At 31.8% G+C, this 18,731-nt stretch overlaps 1 protein-coding gene and 1 long non-coding RNA gene across 2 annotated transcripts; one reads left to right on the top strand and one right to left on the bottom strand.

Annotated features, from left to right (window-relative positions):
- The first annotated feature begins 6,588 nt into the window (after positions 1-6,588).
- On the top strand, positions 6,589-8,691 carry LOC111707076 (uncharacterized). The gene is made up of 2 exons (XR_002766372.1): positions 6,589-6,686; positions 7,899-8,691. It is a non-coding gene; the product is annotated as an uncharacterized LOC111707076 (long non-coding RNA).
- Positions 8,692-14,623: 5,932 nt separating this feature from the next.
- Positions 14,624-18,325, bottom strand: LOC111707077 (uncharacterized). Its single transcript, XM_023480076.1, has 5 exons — positions 18,184-18,325; positions 17,815-17,890; positions 17,176-17,280; positions 16,672-16,723; positions 14,624-15,214 (listed from the first exon to the last, which is right to left on the bottom strand). Exons 1-5 carry the CDS (start codon positions 18,184-18,186, stop codon positions 14,869-14,871), a joined length of 582 nt encoding a protein of 193 aa, XP_023335844.1. The 5' UTR covers positions 18,187-18,325; the 3' UTR covers positions 14,624-14,868.
- Between the last annotated feature and the right edge of the window lie 406 nt (positions 18,326-18,731).

Genomic DNA, 18,731 nt, shown 5'->3' with positions numbered 1-18,731 from the left:
CTGCGGAGCATCTGGAAATATAGATTTTATTTACTTTCCCAAGGGCAACTTCCCAAGGTTTTTTTCCCAAGTGGCAACTTTCCAAATATGTGCTGGCTGCAGCACTTGGCCCCACATCCCAGCCTTGCCAAAGCGCTCGGCCCCGAATTCCATCCTAGCCTCAGTGCTCGACCCATATTGCTGCATGCAGCAGTGGAAATTGCCACTCGGGAAGTGGGTATCAGGAAAATACACATAATTATCATTCTTATCTGAGAGCTTATGAACTAGAGATATGAATCGTTTTTGTGAACGAACAAAATTTTTCGAGAACGAAGGTTTTGTTAAGAAAAAAAATTAACAATGGATGCATAACTTGGATTGTTCTAAGAAATGAAAAACGATATTTTTTTTTAAAACAACTGAAATAAAACTAACGATTTAAACATTTCGAAAGAACTTGAAAATTTTTTTGCAACAAACTTTCGAAAAAATTATTATTTTTTTTGGCGGAACGAACGATTTTACTGAACGATCGTTCATCGAAAAAATGAACGAAAAAGCCGAAAATGAACAATAGTTTTGAGAACAATAGAAATCAATTTTTTATCGATTAAAAAAATAACTAAATGGGGCGTTCGCCAATGATGAATGAACAATATGAAAAAAGGCGAACGGCGGAGTTATACAATAGTTATACAAGTAGGAAATAGTTAATAAAGAAAATACTGTTTAATCATGTAATTTTGTTCAATAACTTACAACAATTTTGTATTAAGTTTTGATAAAAAACTTTGAAAAAATAAGGTTCCCAATCAAAATTCAGCCAAATTGGTTTAGGGGTTCATGAGTTGTGATCGGGCATCAAAACAGACAAAAGCAGACAAATAGTATCGTTGTGAATCGGGCATTGCCATCTTGGTACGGTGGGTCACTATAAATCACGCGTTCACAGTTCAATATTTAGAAGACGACCAAAAATATCAAAAAACAAAAAAACGATAATAAACAAAACTCAAAATTTATAAACAAACAAGTAATTTTAAAAAAGTAAAAAAAAATAAAAAAAATACCAAAACATTTGTTTTATCTCCTGGACATTTTCTATTTTAAGTTTAAGTATTAAAACTTAACTCAATAATCAGCAATTAGTAATTTGAGATTACACACATCTCCAATTTCGTAAACAAAACTGTTCTAGACATTTTAAGTCACCCTTCATTGCAAGAAAGAGGGACATGTCCGATTAGTCAAGGTACCTTAGAACCTTTTTCTGATCAATAAAGTGGAAGATATCGTCGTTTTTAATTCTGAAAATAAACCCCTATTGTTTTTATAAACAGGTACAGGGTGTCCCAAGAAACATGACAGTAGCAAGACGATTTTAAAGTCGTCTTTGATATTTGAATTTATTTGTGACATTCAGGGGGTCAACCTTCTTTCACGTGTATGATTATTGAATCAATAACCAAAAATTATCCTAGTTCTGGCATTTCCAAACTTTTTTGTGCGTCAATATTACCTGAGAGATGGAGAATTTCGATCAAATTTAATTTTATCAATATATGATATCATATAATAAAACCAAAATTGTCGAAATCATAAAGAAATTCTTCATTTCTTTGCTAATATTTAAAGCACTAAAAGGGCAGACCACATTTTGGAAATGTCAGGAATAGGTGAATTTTGTGGTTATTGTTTTATGAATCGTACATGCTAAAGTAGGTTGAAAAATGAATGCTGCATAGTATTTCTAAGATCAAAGACGATATTCAACTCTTTCTCTCCACTCTCATATTTCGTGGGACACCCTGTATATACGCCAGTCACTCTTAATTAGTAACCCCAATAAAAAGAAACATAGAATAACTCATTAATTCTTGTTAAGACAAACCTTTTAATGGTACCATTATTAATCAGACATACTATTCTATAAAAAATGGGTCACTTGAAATTCCGTTGACAATTCCTTTAGTACTTTAATCCAGGGTCTTCAAATTCGTTTAATAAAAAACTAAGGAATCGAGTCATTGTCTGCACGTACAAACATCATCTAACACTTATATATCTTTGTAACCTGATTTTTAAACTTTTAACATAAATCATAGTTTAGAATATTTATGGTCTACGTCATTATGTTACAAGGAATTAGAAATAAGAGTTTGCTGCAAAGACTTCATTCATTTTACATGTAAAAAAAAAGCTTACCATAATTATCGTATCCAAACAAATCAAGAATCATATAGTCAAAGTACTCCTGGATATAGTCAAAATACTCCTGAAAAATATAATTCTATAGATTTTAGATGATATTAAATATAATGTGAGATGGGATGTTATTTCTCAACCTTTTAACGTGAAAACTGGTGTACGCCAGGGTCCAATATCCTCACCTTTATATTTTTGTGTTTATATAAATGATATAATTTTTCAACTTAAAATCTGAAAGTTGGTTGTCACTAAATTGCGTATCCCCACGAATCTGGGTTTATGCGAATGCCATTATTATCTCCGAGTCTATCTGGACTACAGTTAATGACTAATGTTTGTGAAAAATTTGCTTGTCTTCATCAGTTTCTATAAACATTTCTAATATACCAAATTGTAGTGTTGATTATAGCAGATTCAATATTGTAAGATTTCAATTTTTTTCTTTTTTGTGTGTAAATTTATATCGTTTAAAAAATATATTGTAAATCAAATTTATCCTATAATCTTAATAGAGTTTATAAGAAATCGATAAGACAGCAACAAATGTTTTCATTAATTTTAATTTTAAATTAAATTAAATGTCATTCCTTTGTAAAGAGCTAGAATTTAAACATACCAAAAAACTAGCTTTTTTAAAGGTATGCATAATTCAGTTGGTGAAAATTTCCATCCCCCCGAAAAAAATAGTGGCATTTGTAAATTCTGACAGCAAATAATTTCTCACCAAGAATTGATGTATCGAAAATAATTGGAATTTTATTCAAAACATTTTTCAGATTTTTCTAATATAATATTACAGTTTCTTTTGTCGTTGAAAATGAAGCTTTCGGAAGAATAAAAAAAATGAGAAAAACCGCAAATCCTAGTTTTTAAGTTACCTACCATGATTTATATAACATTTAAGGAGAAACTAGAGGAGAACTGATACAGGCTTATAATGTTTTCCAAATATATATATAGTACACGGTTGCAGGGAGTTCCAATAATCATGGATTCGAATTTTTAAAATTGTTGATTTTTTTAATTTTCGAATTTTTTTTTTTCAAATTTTGAAATCTCAAATGTAAAACTGCAATTAATCTTACCGTAAATTATCGAGATAATGATAAAGGACAGGTTTAAAGATGATGATAAACAAGTGCTGCGCAGGAAAAGACGAGTTTTATCTATGATTGTCAAATCCAGGAGTGTTTATTTTGACTCCCTGTCATAAACAAATATAATTTTCCTGAAGCAATTTTTCCCGGAAAGTTGAGTAAAACTATGTTATAAATACAAGGTACATTAAAGGTAGATATATATAAAGGGATTGTAAGCGTAATTTCAAGTAACCCTCCATGCAAAAATGTCAAGGCCCGAATCTCAACGGTACCCTTGAAAACTTTGCCTGATAACTATAAATTATATTTTTTAAACAGTTTCAAGGGTACGGTTGTAAATCAGGCCAAGGTTTAATGCAAGGAAAGTTATTTGTAGTTGCGTACACTCTGCGTAAATATTAAAACCAGTTCTCTCTGGGAGGAATTTGTAAACAAGAATAGATGCATTAGTGTTAGTTTAGTATCCGAGGAGGTTAAAAGCATTAAATTTTGATAATTATGATAATTCACATAATAGTTTCCTATGAGCAGAATATTCCATTGATTTTTTATGTAAAAGATGGATCCCATGTCAGGCTGTGACATCCGTCTTGTGTTTACATTACCGCCCAGTGACAATACACTGCAGTACTAAAGATGCGTACACATCTGAAATAACTTTCCTTGCATTAAATCCTTCGCATCAGCCATCTTTACATGAAGGGTCACTTGTCATTACTCGTACAGTCCCTTTAATAAAAAGTGCATAAGGGTCAAATTTACAGAAACATGACAATAGACATAAATATTTATGTAATATTCTAGTATTTTATCAGATTTACAAGTTTTTATATAAATAAAAAAGAAAACGATCGTTTCTAAAACGATCATTTAAAAGAATTATCGTTACGTTTTTAATTTATAAACTATATCCCTAATCAATATTTTTGCATTTCAAAAATGATGCCCACCTCTTCTTGTAGACTATATGGCAGATGCCCACCTCTTCTTGTAGACTATATAGCAGATGCCCACCTCTTCTTGTAGACTATATAGCAGATGCCCACTTCTTCTTGTAGACTATATAGCAGATGCCCACTCCCACCTGCTCATATGTTCCGGTACTCATAGGATGTATAAATAAGATTGAGTAACCATGTATGAATAAGATTTAAACAATCGTGAAAACATCCATAAATATTTTCAAGGTTGAATTTATTTCTACACCACAGCCGTCGTCGCATATATCAATACAATGAAGACGACTTTCGATTTAAATTTTTATTTCTACCCAGCTTTTAAACAATGAGAATGAGTCAATGAACAGCTTCTCCTTGTTTACTTGTAAGCTCGTAATTTGGAAAAAACTTGTTAAAAATTAAAAGTCGTCTTTATTATATTAAAATAAACGTCGAACACTTTATACAAACAAAGATTTTGAAACACCATCGATAAGAATCAATCTTTGCATGTTTTAAAATTTTTTTTGTGTAAAAATAAGGTTGCACAGTTGTCACAGTATTTTTGCCAAAATTTAACTTCTTCCTATCGGAGTTCAATCCTGCCATACTTAATGTAGTTGATATTTCATAATACGATAGTTACCTTTGAAAACATTTAATCCTGTTTTGAGGCTTTTTGATAATGAAGACGACATTTTCATATTTTCCAGGAATGTTCAAAAACCCAGCGCCAGCCGTGAAAACAAGTTGAAAGCTAAATATTATTTTTAAAAAATCATACACATTTTTAAATATCAACTATATACGAATGAGTAGAAAAATTGTCGATGATTATAGGTTGTAATATCTGAATAATTTGTTTGGAATTAAATTTGATTATTTTACGATCCGAGTTGAATTTTGCAACTTTCTAAATTTCTATGGACGCCACGTTCTTCAGCATATGACGCAACAGATAGAAGTAAGATTAGTAGCGATCACAATTGATTTCATTTTTCACGAACACTCCCTTTAAAATAACCTCTATTTAATTAAAAATGAAAATTGCTCTCATTTTTTAGATAAAAAACAAGGAAGAGGTTTGAAAGGCAGAATTGTGAATCAGGCCCCATGGAATATAAAATTTACTTCTACAGAACTATCAATATGCTTGAACAAGAATTGTAGATGTCAATAAAAATTAATAATTTAATCCAAACAGTTTCATACACGAATCTTATAAATAACCCTGTATTTTAATATAAAGGATATGTATCCTGGTATACCCTGTACTCTAATATAAAGGATATATATCGGAGTACACCCTGTACTCTAATATAAAGGATATGTATCCTGGTACACCCTTTACTCTAATATAAAGGATATGTATCCTGGCACACCCTGTACTCTAATATAAAGAATGTATCCTGGTACACCCTGTACTCTAATATAAAGGATATATATCGGAGTACACCCTGTATTCTAATATAAAGGATATGATCCTGGTACACCCTGTACTCTAATTTAAAGGATGTATCCTGGTACAGGGTGTACTCTAATATAAAGGATGTTTCCTGGTACATCTTGTACTCTAATATAAAGGATGTATCCTGGTACACCCTGTACTCTAATATAAAGAATGAATCCTGGTACACCCTGTACTCTAATATAAGGGATATCTATCGGAGTACATCCTGTACTCAAATATAAAGGATGTATATCCGATATCCTGGTACACCCTGTACTCTAATATAAAGGATTTATATCTGATATCCTGGTACACCCTATACTCTAATAAAAAGGATGTATATCCAAAATCCTAGTACACCTTGTACTCTAATATAAAGGATGTATATCCGATATCTTGGTACACTCTACTCTAATATAAAGGATTTATATCCGATATCTTGGTACACACTACTCTAATATAAAGGATGTATATCCGATATCCTGGTACACACTGCACTCTAATATAAAGGATGTATATCCGATATCCTGGTACACACTGTACTCTAATATAAAGGATGTATATCGGAGTACATCCTGTACTCAAATATAAAGGATGTATATCCGATATCCTGGTACACCCTGTACTCTAATATAAAGGATTTATATCTGATATCCTGGTACACCCTATACTCTAATAAAAAGGATGTATATCCAAAATCCTAGTACACCTTTACTCTAATATAAAGGATGTATATCCGATATCTTGGTACACACTGTACTCTAATATAAAGGGTGTATATCCGATATCCTGGTACACACTGTACTCAAATATAAAGGATGTATATCCTGGTACACTCTACTCTAATATAAAGGATGTATATCCGATATCTTGGTACACCCTGTACTCTTATATAAAGGATGTATATCTGTAAGAATGTTTAGTTGAGCAGAGGCTACAATGAGGGTATGTGCGCGTGTAGGATAGTGACTGTCTGTTCCCATTGTTGTTATGTTGTCGAAATACAAGGTTTATTGGATGTATAAGTATATTTTACAGCATGGGGAGTAAAGTAAATGTCAATGCCAGAATTGGACTGTACTGTAGGATTTTTTTATGCAAAACTTACTTTGTGATAAAAACATTTTTTACAAAATTCCTATTAACTTCAATCACAAAAAATCCCCCCCCTACTTCGATCTACGTTATAGCATTAAATGCGTATTCTTCTAATCGTCCCACCTTGCCTATAATATCCTTGCTACATAATACTTCCGTTATTAATACAATATATTCTCAGGGTTCAGCCTAATAGATACGCAAATATTACGGTATATTAAAGATTTATTGTCAAAACAAACAAATATTTCAATCAATATCAAANGTAAGGGTGTACTTTCCCAATTTAGACATGTTTCTTTTTCACTTTTCCCTGCATTTGAGTAGAAACAATAAAAAATCCTTTTGTTAATAATAATGTAACTAAGCTTTTAAAAGTAAGCATCAAGACTTGATTTCTTCATTTAAACTACCCCTGCAGGGCATGATTCACACAAGAAATTGAAAATGTATTAAGTATGGATCTAGTTTCTTAAGACAGAATATCTCCATGAACCCCGGTTTCCTAAATGGTGTTTTTGTAGATACCTCTGAAATATTATTTTTGTAAATTCTCTTTTTGTTTTCACACTTCATAAATTTTAATCTACTCAAATGTAAATACCTTAAAAAAGGAAATTCGGAAGCTTCGTTTCGCGATACACTCTTAAATTTCCGGCTCAGACTCTGATGGAGATAAATTTTCGAGATTCACAACATAATAGTTCTGACTGAAGAGCAGGGAACTTTGGAAACCTTTAATCCTGATCGCTTAATTTGAATATCCAATGTGGACACTTTTAATGTCTTGCTTAATCCACTCTTTTTGGTTATTGCAGACAAATTAAAAACAGGTTTATCAAAATTAGAGAGTCCCTCCCGAGTCTGTATATTAATTTTAATTAACTGTAATGGAAAATTTCCCGGCTTCTGATCTCTGGATTTGACTATCATAGATATCTGAGATCAAGAAAAAGAGGAGATCAAGAATTGATCTCGATATCCGCTTATTCTAAAGTTTTCAGCTGAGGGCAGATTTATAGTAATTAAAATAATTTACAGATTACGAAATCTTAACAATAATTCATAATAAACAGAAATCCATGCTGTATTAAAAAATGTCTTATTTAGTAAATATTGCAGGAGTTTGTGTGTCTGCTGCTTGTACTTCTTCATTCTCAAGTTGATTCTAGTTCCAGAGCATCATTTCTTCAATCTTCATTTTCATCTCCTCGACATTCATCAGATTCTTATCTCTCTTCACACCCTTCTTTCCCCCTTTCATCCCAACAGCAATATTCATTGCCTGAAACCTCTCCTCTGGAATCCGTGAAACTAAACAGATTTCGCCGATTTGTGAAAATATCGTTCAATGATAAACCGCCAAAATACTCTGGATATCCGTATTTCTTCGGACGATATTTCTCCCCTGAACCCAGGAATAGACGACCCAAGGACGGTTATGACGGACGGAAACCCAACAATTCCAAATCTATTTTCTCTCTTCTTTTTGGACGATAGGTTTAACAGTGACAAAGGAGTTCTAAACAATGCAAAAGAATTCATCAAAAAATGACTTTATGGGTGGGGGGCTACCCCCCCCCCCCAGGATAAGGAAAAACTACAAATATCTGTGAGATGCCATATTCCTGTATTGACGTTCTTTGACTGAACTTTTTTAATCTTTATCGTTACCACAAAAAACTCAGTACAAGCAAATTCTAATTTTTTTTAAAAAGTTTGGTTACAACAGTACAGTATATAAGTACAGAAAACTAATTCTATGATTAATTTTTTTATGCTGAATTCTAATTTCCCCGGAGCGTTTTTAGGGTTTCACTACGAACTGTGGAATTCAGTAAACTTTAATCAGTAGAATGCAGGGAGTTTCAGAAAACATGATTTTCGCGGAACATAACCCCCCCCCCCCGGAAAATTACTGAAAACTAATCATGGATTTGTCGAATTGTGATCTGTTATTTTTTAACTTTCAAATTTTATCAGAAATTAAGAAATTTTTCTAGATTTCATTGTAAATTTCTCCGACACAAAAAAAATTATTGATAAGATTTTGATAAGTTTTAGAGACTTTTATTGACACACCCTGTGCTACTAAAACCTTTGTTTACAGTGCATACACTCGACAAAATAAATTTGAATTATAAGAATGAAATCAACGTCATATGCACTAATTGCATATTTTAAAAATTCGTTAAATTGTTTTCAAATATGTATTTGATATATGCTTAAAGTTCCTTTACCGTTACCTTTCTCAGTATTATTGATTAAAAAACCAAACATTATTTTTATAATTTATACACTCATGTTGATTCTTGAATCTCTTTACAATGTTTAAATACTTAAATAAATGTTTTCTCATCAACACAATGTTTTTCCTGCAGAGTAATTATTAGACTATAGAATAACAGGTGGCAGCATTTGGTTAGGGAAGTGTTGGACTGTGGAGGTTATGCAGTACAATACATAAATGTCCAGATGTTCAGTAATCTTGGGGGGATTTTGAGGATTCACTTTCCAAACTTTCTCTTGTTATCTTTTTATCTTTACTTCAATTAATCAAACATGTATATTCTGAGATCTAGAACTATTAGTCTAATTAAGTAAGAATTTATTTATGTATGAAATATAACAAAAACATACGAAATTAAGTGCTTCAGGGGAAACTATTGAAAAACCTCCAAAAATAGAAGTTGTGGGAATATATCCCCCCAATTAAATTTTTTTTTTTTAAATAGAAGGAAAATGAAAGGAAAGGAATAGTGAAGGAAAGTTTGAAAGGAAATGAGTCTATGCCACAAACTCTAATATCTAATCTCTATATCTTATCAATCTGATGGTGTATACCTTGGATATTTCAAACTTAAATTATTTGATCTAACAGAATTCATATTTTGAAATAACTAGCGACATTTGGTTGCAAATATATAGAGATTAGAAGCTTAGAGTTTGTGGCAAAAACTCAATTCCTTTAATATTTATTATTTTCATATTAAAGGTAATTTGTTTGAAATGAATTTGAGTTCCGAGGACTTTGATCTAAAAAAAATGATAACTTTTTTTTAGATCACATTCCTAAACAGAATTTTTAACGCGATGGTGATTCGTGCCTAAGAACATCTTTGAGTTTTAATCTTCCAATCTCTTTATCTTTGAAACCTAAAATTGAAAAAATTGTCATATTTTAAACTTTTTGTGGCAAGTTTTCAATTCCGTTTGATTTCTGCATGAAATACGAACAGAAGGCATAATTATATAAATTAAAAGCTTCCAAACTATCATCCATGGTTTGCATTTTTCGGGTCAAATGACTCATAAAATGTTACTTTCTCCTGGTTTCACCAATTGTTCCTAGTATTTTGCATTTCTAAATACAGTGTGTTCCAAATATCAAATGTTTGCCACAAAATAATACAATTTATTTTTCTCTTTTTTAGTATTAAAATCTTTAGTGATTTTTTTTTATTGTTTTTGAATATATATATACTCCGTGTCCCGTGTAATGCATACAAAATATATGTGTGCATCACTGCAATTTAAAATTCCTATTTAACTCATGCAGGTTGCTCTTACAAAATTCTAATTTTTCTTTATACTTACACTGTAAACTAGATTCATCGTAAAAGGTGTTAGATATTTTTTTTCAAAGGCATTTTCCAAAGGGCGACTTCCCAAGTGACAATTTTCCAAGTTGAAACTTCCCAAGCGGCAACTTTTCAAAGTTTATGTTAGGCCCTCTGATTGACTGAATGGGGACCGATTACTGCGCCTAGGATGGGCAAGGAGCCGCGGCTAGAATAGACTAAGGGGCGCTAGCTAGGACAGACTTGGGAAGATGTCGCTTGGGAAATTGCGCATTTGGAAAGTTTCAACTTGGGGTATTGCCACTTGGGAAAAATCCTAACACTTTACGATGTATTTAGTTTGAAGGCGGATACGGCGTAAATTACTTAAATGCCGTAGTTTTAAAGGGAGTGACTGGCTACACTATGTAGTTGTGTAGGAGCTAGAACGCCACTCCTATATGCCGAGCCCATTAGCGCCTGATCCAATCAGGGTTCAACCATGTGTTTGTTGTCTATTCTGAACAAATAGAAATAGTATATCGGTAACATCTATCTTTCGATCTATCTCATTATACAATCAGAGTTATGAATTCTTCAATCGGCGCTATCAGTAAATGGAAATATTTACTTCTACTAAAACTAGAGTGACGCAGCATTTTAGAGACTTTTTTTAGGATTCAATTTAGACCTTTTTATGGTTTTATGATTTCTAAATAAGAGCTAAATGAAATTCTGATATTCCATTTTGGAGAATACATTTAGAAAATCGGGTTTTAAAATTATTTAATAACGACGACAAAAAAGTGCCAACAATTTTACAGTACTGCACTTTCAGCTCAACTACCATGTGTAGCAGGTCACTCCCTTTAATGAAATATTGAAATATAGTCAATTTTGAGGAAAATGTAAAACCCGGTACAGTACGAGGACAGTGTCGGACTTGTTACTAATATAGAAGAGCTTTCGTAATGCCTGACATTCTAAAAATGCAGTGTACGTTGAAAAATCAAAATAAGAAGAATTTTTAATCAAGGGAATTAAAAATATTGCTAGGGAGAAATTCAGTTACATATAGTTTTATTCACTCAGGACCTTGAAAGCTTTAACCCTATTCCTGCTGGGGGGGGGGTAATTTTTTTTACATAACTTACATAAAAAGTATAAAAAGTAAAAGAGAAATAAGACTATGGCCTTCACATTAGTTCAAAGAACTAGATGCATTGGTCCTAAAATCCAATCTAACGATGAAAACTCGGTAAGCCCTTACCGTTAACTGCGATGCAAATCTTTACTGAATAGATTTTGTTTATGTTTTTATTGCTTAAAAACAGAAAATTCTGCAAAATATAACATGAATTGTCATTTTCTTAATAATATTTATGATTATCTGAAGTGCCCGGCGTTGCGCAGGTTACTCATAGTTACTCCCGCCGTTTACCCCCGCTTGGTCTTTAATTAGATTTCAGCTGAAGTGTCCGGCTTTGATCACTGTAGTTGATATATATATATATATATATATATATGTATATATGTTGTAATCTCTGTTTGTTTGTACGATCATAACTCATGGATCCCTGCAACGATTTGCCTCCTCACATTAAGGAACTCAGTAGAACCACAGAAAAGTTCCTGGTTTTAAGATTTTATGTTGAGTGAGTCGACTTTTATAGGAAACAATATCGTTATTTATTACTGGTAGACTAGGTAATGCTGGATTCCCAAGCTAGTATTCAATATTAGTCTGGTTTCATCGCACAATTCAAAACATATACGATGAATTTAAAACTGATAATATCTTTATATAAGTATATTATAACTAGCCTTAGAGGGCGCTTCGCGCCCATCTTCTAAATTAATTGTGAACATGTTCTCTTTGTGTACATCGTAAAACAAAACAAAAATAATTCGCGGATTTTCACAAAAAATTTCGTGGATTTTCAAAATTTTAAAAAATTTAATGAAGATCGAATTTTGTTGGAGACACATATTAAAAATTTCAATCATTCATAAACCTTCCCTGGGGTCCCTAGATGTCCCACAAAAAATTTGGGCCCGATCGGTTCAGCCGTTTTGACGTTTATTGGATACAAACAGACAGACAGACAGACAGACACCCAGACAGACAAGCCAAATTTATATGTTATAATAATGAGTTTAACCTTGTTTATTAACGGAGGACCAATTTGAAACAATTTGTATTAATAAATACTAGCTGAAGGTCCCGGCGTTGCCCGTTAAAAAAAATTGTTAAAAATTTTTGAAAATAAAAATTCGATTTTTTAGCCTATGACATCCCCCGGCAACCTATGAGTGTCCACAAAAAATGTCAGCCCAATCGGTCCAGCAAATACGAAATATAGATGTATATATACGAATGTCTTGTTTTATTATATAGATGCAAACTGAGGAGGTGTGCACTCTGCAATTATTGCTTTATAGTTATATATATATATATATAATTATATATCTATAAATATATCTTATAATTATATATCTATAAACATATCTATCAGTAAGATTGTTAACCTTGAATTATAGTTTAGATGAATGATCAGCAATGTTATCAAAACCATCAATTTTACAGTAATTAATTGAACTGGACATTTTCAAAACTAAAAGGGACTGTAAAGGAAAAATGAAAGAGGGAATAGTATGAAACCTGAGAATCTCAGGCGTTGACCGATACATGGAAAACATCTATCTGATTCTGATGTTCCTATCTCTAAAAATTGATATAAAACTTAGTCAAAATTTTACAAAAATTCAAATATATATATACAACTTTGTAAAAAAGTAGTAGATCATATTCAGCAAAGTACGCAACCAATCTGAAAACGATTACATCCCACAGGAGTCTGAGATTCTCAGGTTTGCTCCCATTATAATTTTTTAATTTTTATTTTGTATTTTTATATATATAATTGCCAATATTATTTCATATAGTCCGTATAGCTAATGGCAGTGCAGTATCGTTGTCACGCGATACAGACGGAAATCACGTGACCAGTATACTATACTGCCATTGGCAGAAGTTCTGGTGACGTGATACGAACTATACGGACTATATGTAATAATATTATCAATTATATATATTAAGAATGCAAAATAATTTCTCGAGACAGGAACATCAGATAGATGTCTTATATGTATCGTTCAACGCCTGAGATTCTCAGGTTTGATCCTATACCCCCTTTCATTTTTTCTTTACAGTCCCTTTAAGAGTTCAGTGAGAACCAGAAAACTGTGGAATAGAAAGACGACAATAGTAATCCATAAGTTTTAATGATTTTGTTACAACTAAGAAATGTTAATCTTAACTTTAAAAATTAAGTTTTGTTACACCTCAAAATTTCTATATTTCATGCTCATTGGACTTTTCAAAGTTATAACTTGAGTTTAAACGTATTCGTCCCATTCCAGAGTTTTCTGGTCATCTCTGTACACAAACTAGGTATTTCATCTACTGTTTTAAACTTTTAAAATTTGATCTTCAAATGTAATCTTGTAATCTAGTAAAAGTTGTAAAAAACCCTTCAATCTCAACAAAAGTTTTTATTGGGGTGTATCGTTGCTACTCTACGGTCCTTTAATTCTCAATGAGAGTGACACATTTTTTGTTAGATAAAAGGATTACATTTGTTTATATTGAAGGGGTCGGCTGTTGTTTGAAATTCAAGTAGTTCTTCATTCTAAGAGGTATTGTTCGGTTTATATATCTGATAAATAATGTGCATAGATATCATTGTTTTTTTATCTTGAAAATGACTGGTTCTCCGTCTTGCAATTTCTTCCATATTTGTTTTAACCAAAAAGTCTGCTTTTATAGGAAATCACAGTAGAACATTTTTTTAAATAGAAATCATTGATATCTCATTCAATCTTGAACAAACAAAACTTTTAGTGTTTATCGTATAACAGATTGAATATTAATTTATAATATATATAATGTGTTATTGATAAATTAACAAATGTCACATAAAAAGAATAAAACATAAACTGCAAAAAGTATTATTTATGTTTAAACTTTATTTAAAACAACAACTAAACGATGCGAAACAAAAAAATTATTTCTAAAATGGAAGGTTTAACAAAAAAAATGGGAAAGGCCACATATGTTATCAAAGTTCATCTTATCCGATGTTTCAGTTAAAAAAAATGGGAAAAGAACAATCCGAAACCCGACAATTCTCCGCCTGCGTTGCCCAGAGCCCAAAACTTAAGACAGGGTATCATTGTGAAAACCAGTTTTAGAACCCCGGTTTCACGAATGGGGTTAGGCAGTTTAGGGAATATCAAAAAGACCCCAAAAAGGAAACTCGGGAGTTTCGTTCAACGATACTCTTTTAAATTTCGGGCTCAGAGGGCTGGCAGGCAGTGCAGGGTTAAACCGTCAGAGAAAAATCCACTGCATTGTTTCAGTTTCTTGTAGGTTTATTTAAACACTCCCTGTAACGTTTATCATTTTTTTCGCATGTTTGTATATTTATAATGACGACTAGAAATCTCATTTTAACAGGGTAACATCCAACTCACAAATAATAGTATCTATTTTTGTTCGATTCTTCATACCCTTGGCTATACTTTTGGCCATACCCTTGGTTATATTCTTTGTCATACTCTTGGTCATAACCTTGGCCATACCCACGCATTCCTTGGATATGCCTCTTTAACCCATGGCCATGCTGAGGTTGGCCATAAGTTTGCTCAGGTTGGGCATAAGTTGGTGCAGGCGCCGCGTATGATGTTGGCGCGCCATAAGATGTTGCAGGCGCCGCATAGGAAGTTGGCGCCCCATAACTTGGCGCCGGCGCACCATAGCTTGGCGCCGGCGCACCATAGTGAGGAGGATCATCTTCTGGACAATCATCGTGAAAACTAAAGTAAACTAGAATTTAACTCCTCTTATTTGAGAGCTATTAAATAGAACAAAAATTTTTTGAATTTCTAATACGGTGGCAGGCGAAATTGTTTCAATATGTTGAAGACGACTTTCGATTTCAATTTTGATTTATTTCAAGCTTTCAAATACAGGGATACATAAATACATGAGAAAATAGAGAAACTGTAAGTTAAAAAAGCTTCTCTGTAATTACTCATAAACTTTTAATTTAAAAAACGCTTGTTAACAATTGAAACTTAAATAAAAAGTCGTTTTCATTATGTTGTAACCAGATACGTTTTCATTATATTGTAACCGGATACGTTTTCATTATATTGTAACCGGATAGGTTTTCATTATATTGTAACCGGATACGTTTTCATCATATTGTAACCGGATACGTTTTCATTATATTGTAACCGGATACGTTTTCATTATATTGTAACTGTATACATTTTCATTTTATTTTAACCGGATACATTTTCATTATATTGTAACTGGATACTTTTTCATTATATTGTAACTGGATACGTTTTCATTATATTGTAACTGGATACGTTTTTATTATATTGTAAACGGATACGTTTTCATTATATTGAAACCGGATAAGTTTTTATTATATTGAAACCGGATACGTTTTCATTATATTGTAACCGGATAAGTTTATATTATATTGTAACCAGATATGTTTTCATTATATTGTAACTGGATAAGTTTTCATTATATTGTAACCGAATACGTTTTCATTTTATTGTAACCAGATACATTTTCATTATCTTGTAACCGGATACGATTTTATAATATTGTAGCTGGATAAGTTTTCATTTTATTGTAACCGGATACGTTTTGATTATATTGTAACCGGATACGTTTTCATTATATTGTAACCGGATAAGTTTTCATTATATTGTAACCAGATAAGTTTACTTTTCTCATCCTTGTTCACAAAATCAAAAACAAGTAGGAGTTACAAGTAGGGATGTTAACGTTTTCATTTTTCAGAAAAACGATCGTTTCGTTATGAAAACGACGACGAAAAATCGAAAACGAAACGATCGTTTTTTAAAAGTTTTTTTTTAATTGGTCGTTTTTAAAACGATCGTTTTTCAAAATGCTCGTTTTTATAGAATTCGTCGTTTCGTTAACGATCGTTAACATAATTGTCAATAAATTTTTTTCAAAAACGATCGTTTTTTTAAAAAAAAATCTTATAAAAAAACGGTCGCAAATCGTTTTAATAAAAATAATCGTTTTCAAAAACGATCGCTATTCGTTTTCTAAAAGTTCAAAACGAGTGGGTCGTTTTTAAAAACGATCGTTTTTTTCCGAAAACGAAACGATCGTTTTTGAAAACGAAACAAAAAACGATCGTTTAAAGATCGTTTACAAAAACGATTAACAACCCTAGTTACGAGTCAACAAAGTCGGACCAGCATTGTCGCATTAATTTTACCTTGTTCTTCTGTTTGAACCACAGGGATCATCGAACAGTGGGGGTAAAATACCTGAAAATACATTTTCATCTTAACCAGGAAATGCACCAGTGCGCCCTTTATCAGAAAAGTTCAAGGTTCGATATAAAAAATAATTAAACATTGGATGCAAATAGAAAATTTAGAAATTTTTCTCAAAGTATTTTTTGGACACCTGGTTAAGTTCAGTTAACGGAACGGAGGTTTTTGAAAATTAACGGATGTGTCCGGCAAAGACCGTTAAAACCGGAACGGATTAGGCATTTTAAAAAATAATTAAGGGCTAAAAACGAAAACGGTGAATTTCGTTAATTTTTTTTGCTTAACCTAAAATTACATTTAACTTGAAATAAAAGAAAAATTTAACGTGTTTCGTAGGTTTTAAGTTTTATCTTCTGTTTTCAAAGTCTGGTATACTTATCAAACGTCTGGACAATTAATTAATTAATTAATTAATTAATTAACACCAGTTTTCTCTGTCTTACCTAACAATGAGAGAGCAATTCCCTTTGCTCCAAGAGCAAGTCCAACTCCTCCAAGAGCAGCTCCAATCAGTGGAGTGGGGATCATTGTGTTTCCAAAAACAATAACTAAAATATTTAAAATATAAATCAAATCAATAATTTGAATCTTTAATTAGAGAAATAAACAAAACACGAAAACTAATGACACACATTACAAAAAAAGTTCACATAAGTAAAACCTTTTTAAGGTAGATTCCGGCGTTTTCTTCCACATTTTTAAGCAGATTAAGGTTTCAAAGGTACCGTTGTGAATCGGGCATTGCTATCTTTGCATGCAGGGTCACTTAAACATTACGTTTTAGTAGCTTTCATTGAAACTAAAATGCAATTTAATCTATAAAGAAAAATTTAAATTTTTGTTTTGTGAACTTGAACACTTTTATTCATTTGTATACAAACAGTAATGCGATTTAGGCATCAACTAATGAAACCAGGCCAACTGATCGATTTTTCTCGCCAAGAAGGTAATGATAGAGTATCTGCTACAACCAAATAAAGTATTATCTAGAAATCAGCCGGGAAAACAGCAAAAATATTATTTCCAAAGTAAGACATATTAAAAATTGTATATTTTTCATATTCTTTAGTTTGAATTATTACAGTTTGGTATATTGTTGGTGGGTGCCCCCAGGGTCTGCAGAAGAAGAGTCAGGGAGAAAAAAATCGCAAAAACTCCCTGAAAATTTAGAATTTATTACTTTTTGCTCAAAGGAACTGTTTAGATTGTAACTTGTCAAGAAAGGACTAAAATTTATACCAACGTCGATTTCAGGATTTATGTTATCACAGAATTTTCAAGTTTTCATCAAAACTTGTGTTTAAAATTTGAGTAATTTTGTAAAAAACATCAAAAAATGTAAGTCTTTGAATGAAAATTGTTAAACAATTTTTTAGCTAAGTAAACTTAACAGTCATCAGTAAAATCTAAAATGAATTAAATTGAATTTGAATTAAACTTAATCAAAATACCATATTTGCCGTTGAAGGAAACAATTTAGATTCAGCTGATCAACCCACGAGGTGGAAAACCGGTTTAATCAGCTGATTAAAATGGCGGAGCTTCTCCTTGTGACGCGTAGATATCCTGTAAAAGACTGTGGTATATGAGTCAAGAATCCAAGTTTATATTCTCTCATATTTAAGAGAATCATGAGTATATTATGAATCAGGAAGAAAAATAATATCTATAAAGAGTCTGTTTATGATATTAACAAAGAAATGTTTAAAAACAGCCCTATAAGCTGTATGTCCTATGCAAATTTAACATCATAATTTAACATCAAATCGCTTTAAAAAATCAAAGGCTTATACAGGCGTATTCAAACAGGGTTAAAAAAATAGAATTTAAGTGTTTAATTGAAAACATTTGAGAACAGTCCCATGCTGCAATGTTTATGAATTTGGTAGATGACACTGCATCTCCTATAGTCATATAATATGGAAATTGTTTTTCCCCTGAGCAGGAACACTGAATTATACAGTGATCGCAATAATAATTAAAAATGAAAATGAACCTT

Source organism: Eurytemora carolleeae, unplaced genomic scaffold, assembly GCF_000591075.1.
Source record: "Eurytemora carolleeae unplaced genomic scaffold, Eaff_2.0 scaffold778, whole genome shotgun sequence".
Classification (NCBI taxonomy): Eukaryota; Metazoa; Arthropoda; class Copepoda; order Calanoida; family Temoridae; genus Eurytemora; species Eurytemora carolleeae.
Note: the sequence above shows the minus strand (reverse complement) of the source record. Positions and strands in the feature narration are given on the sequence as shown.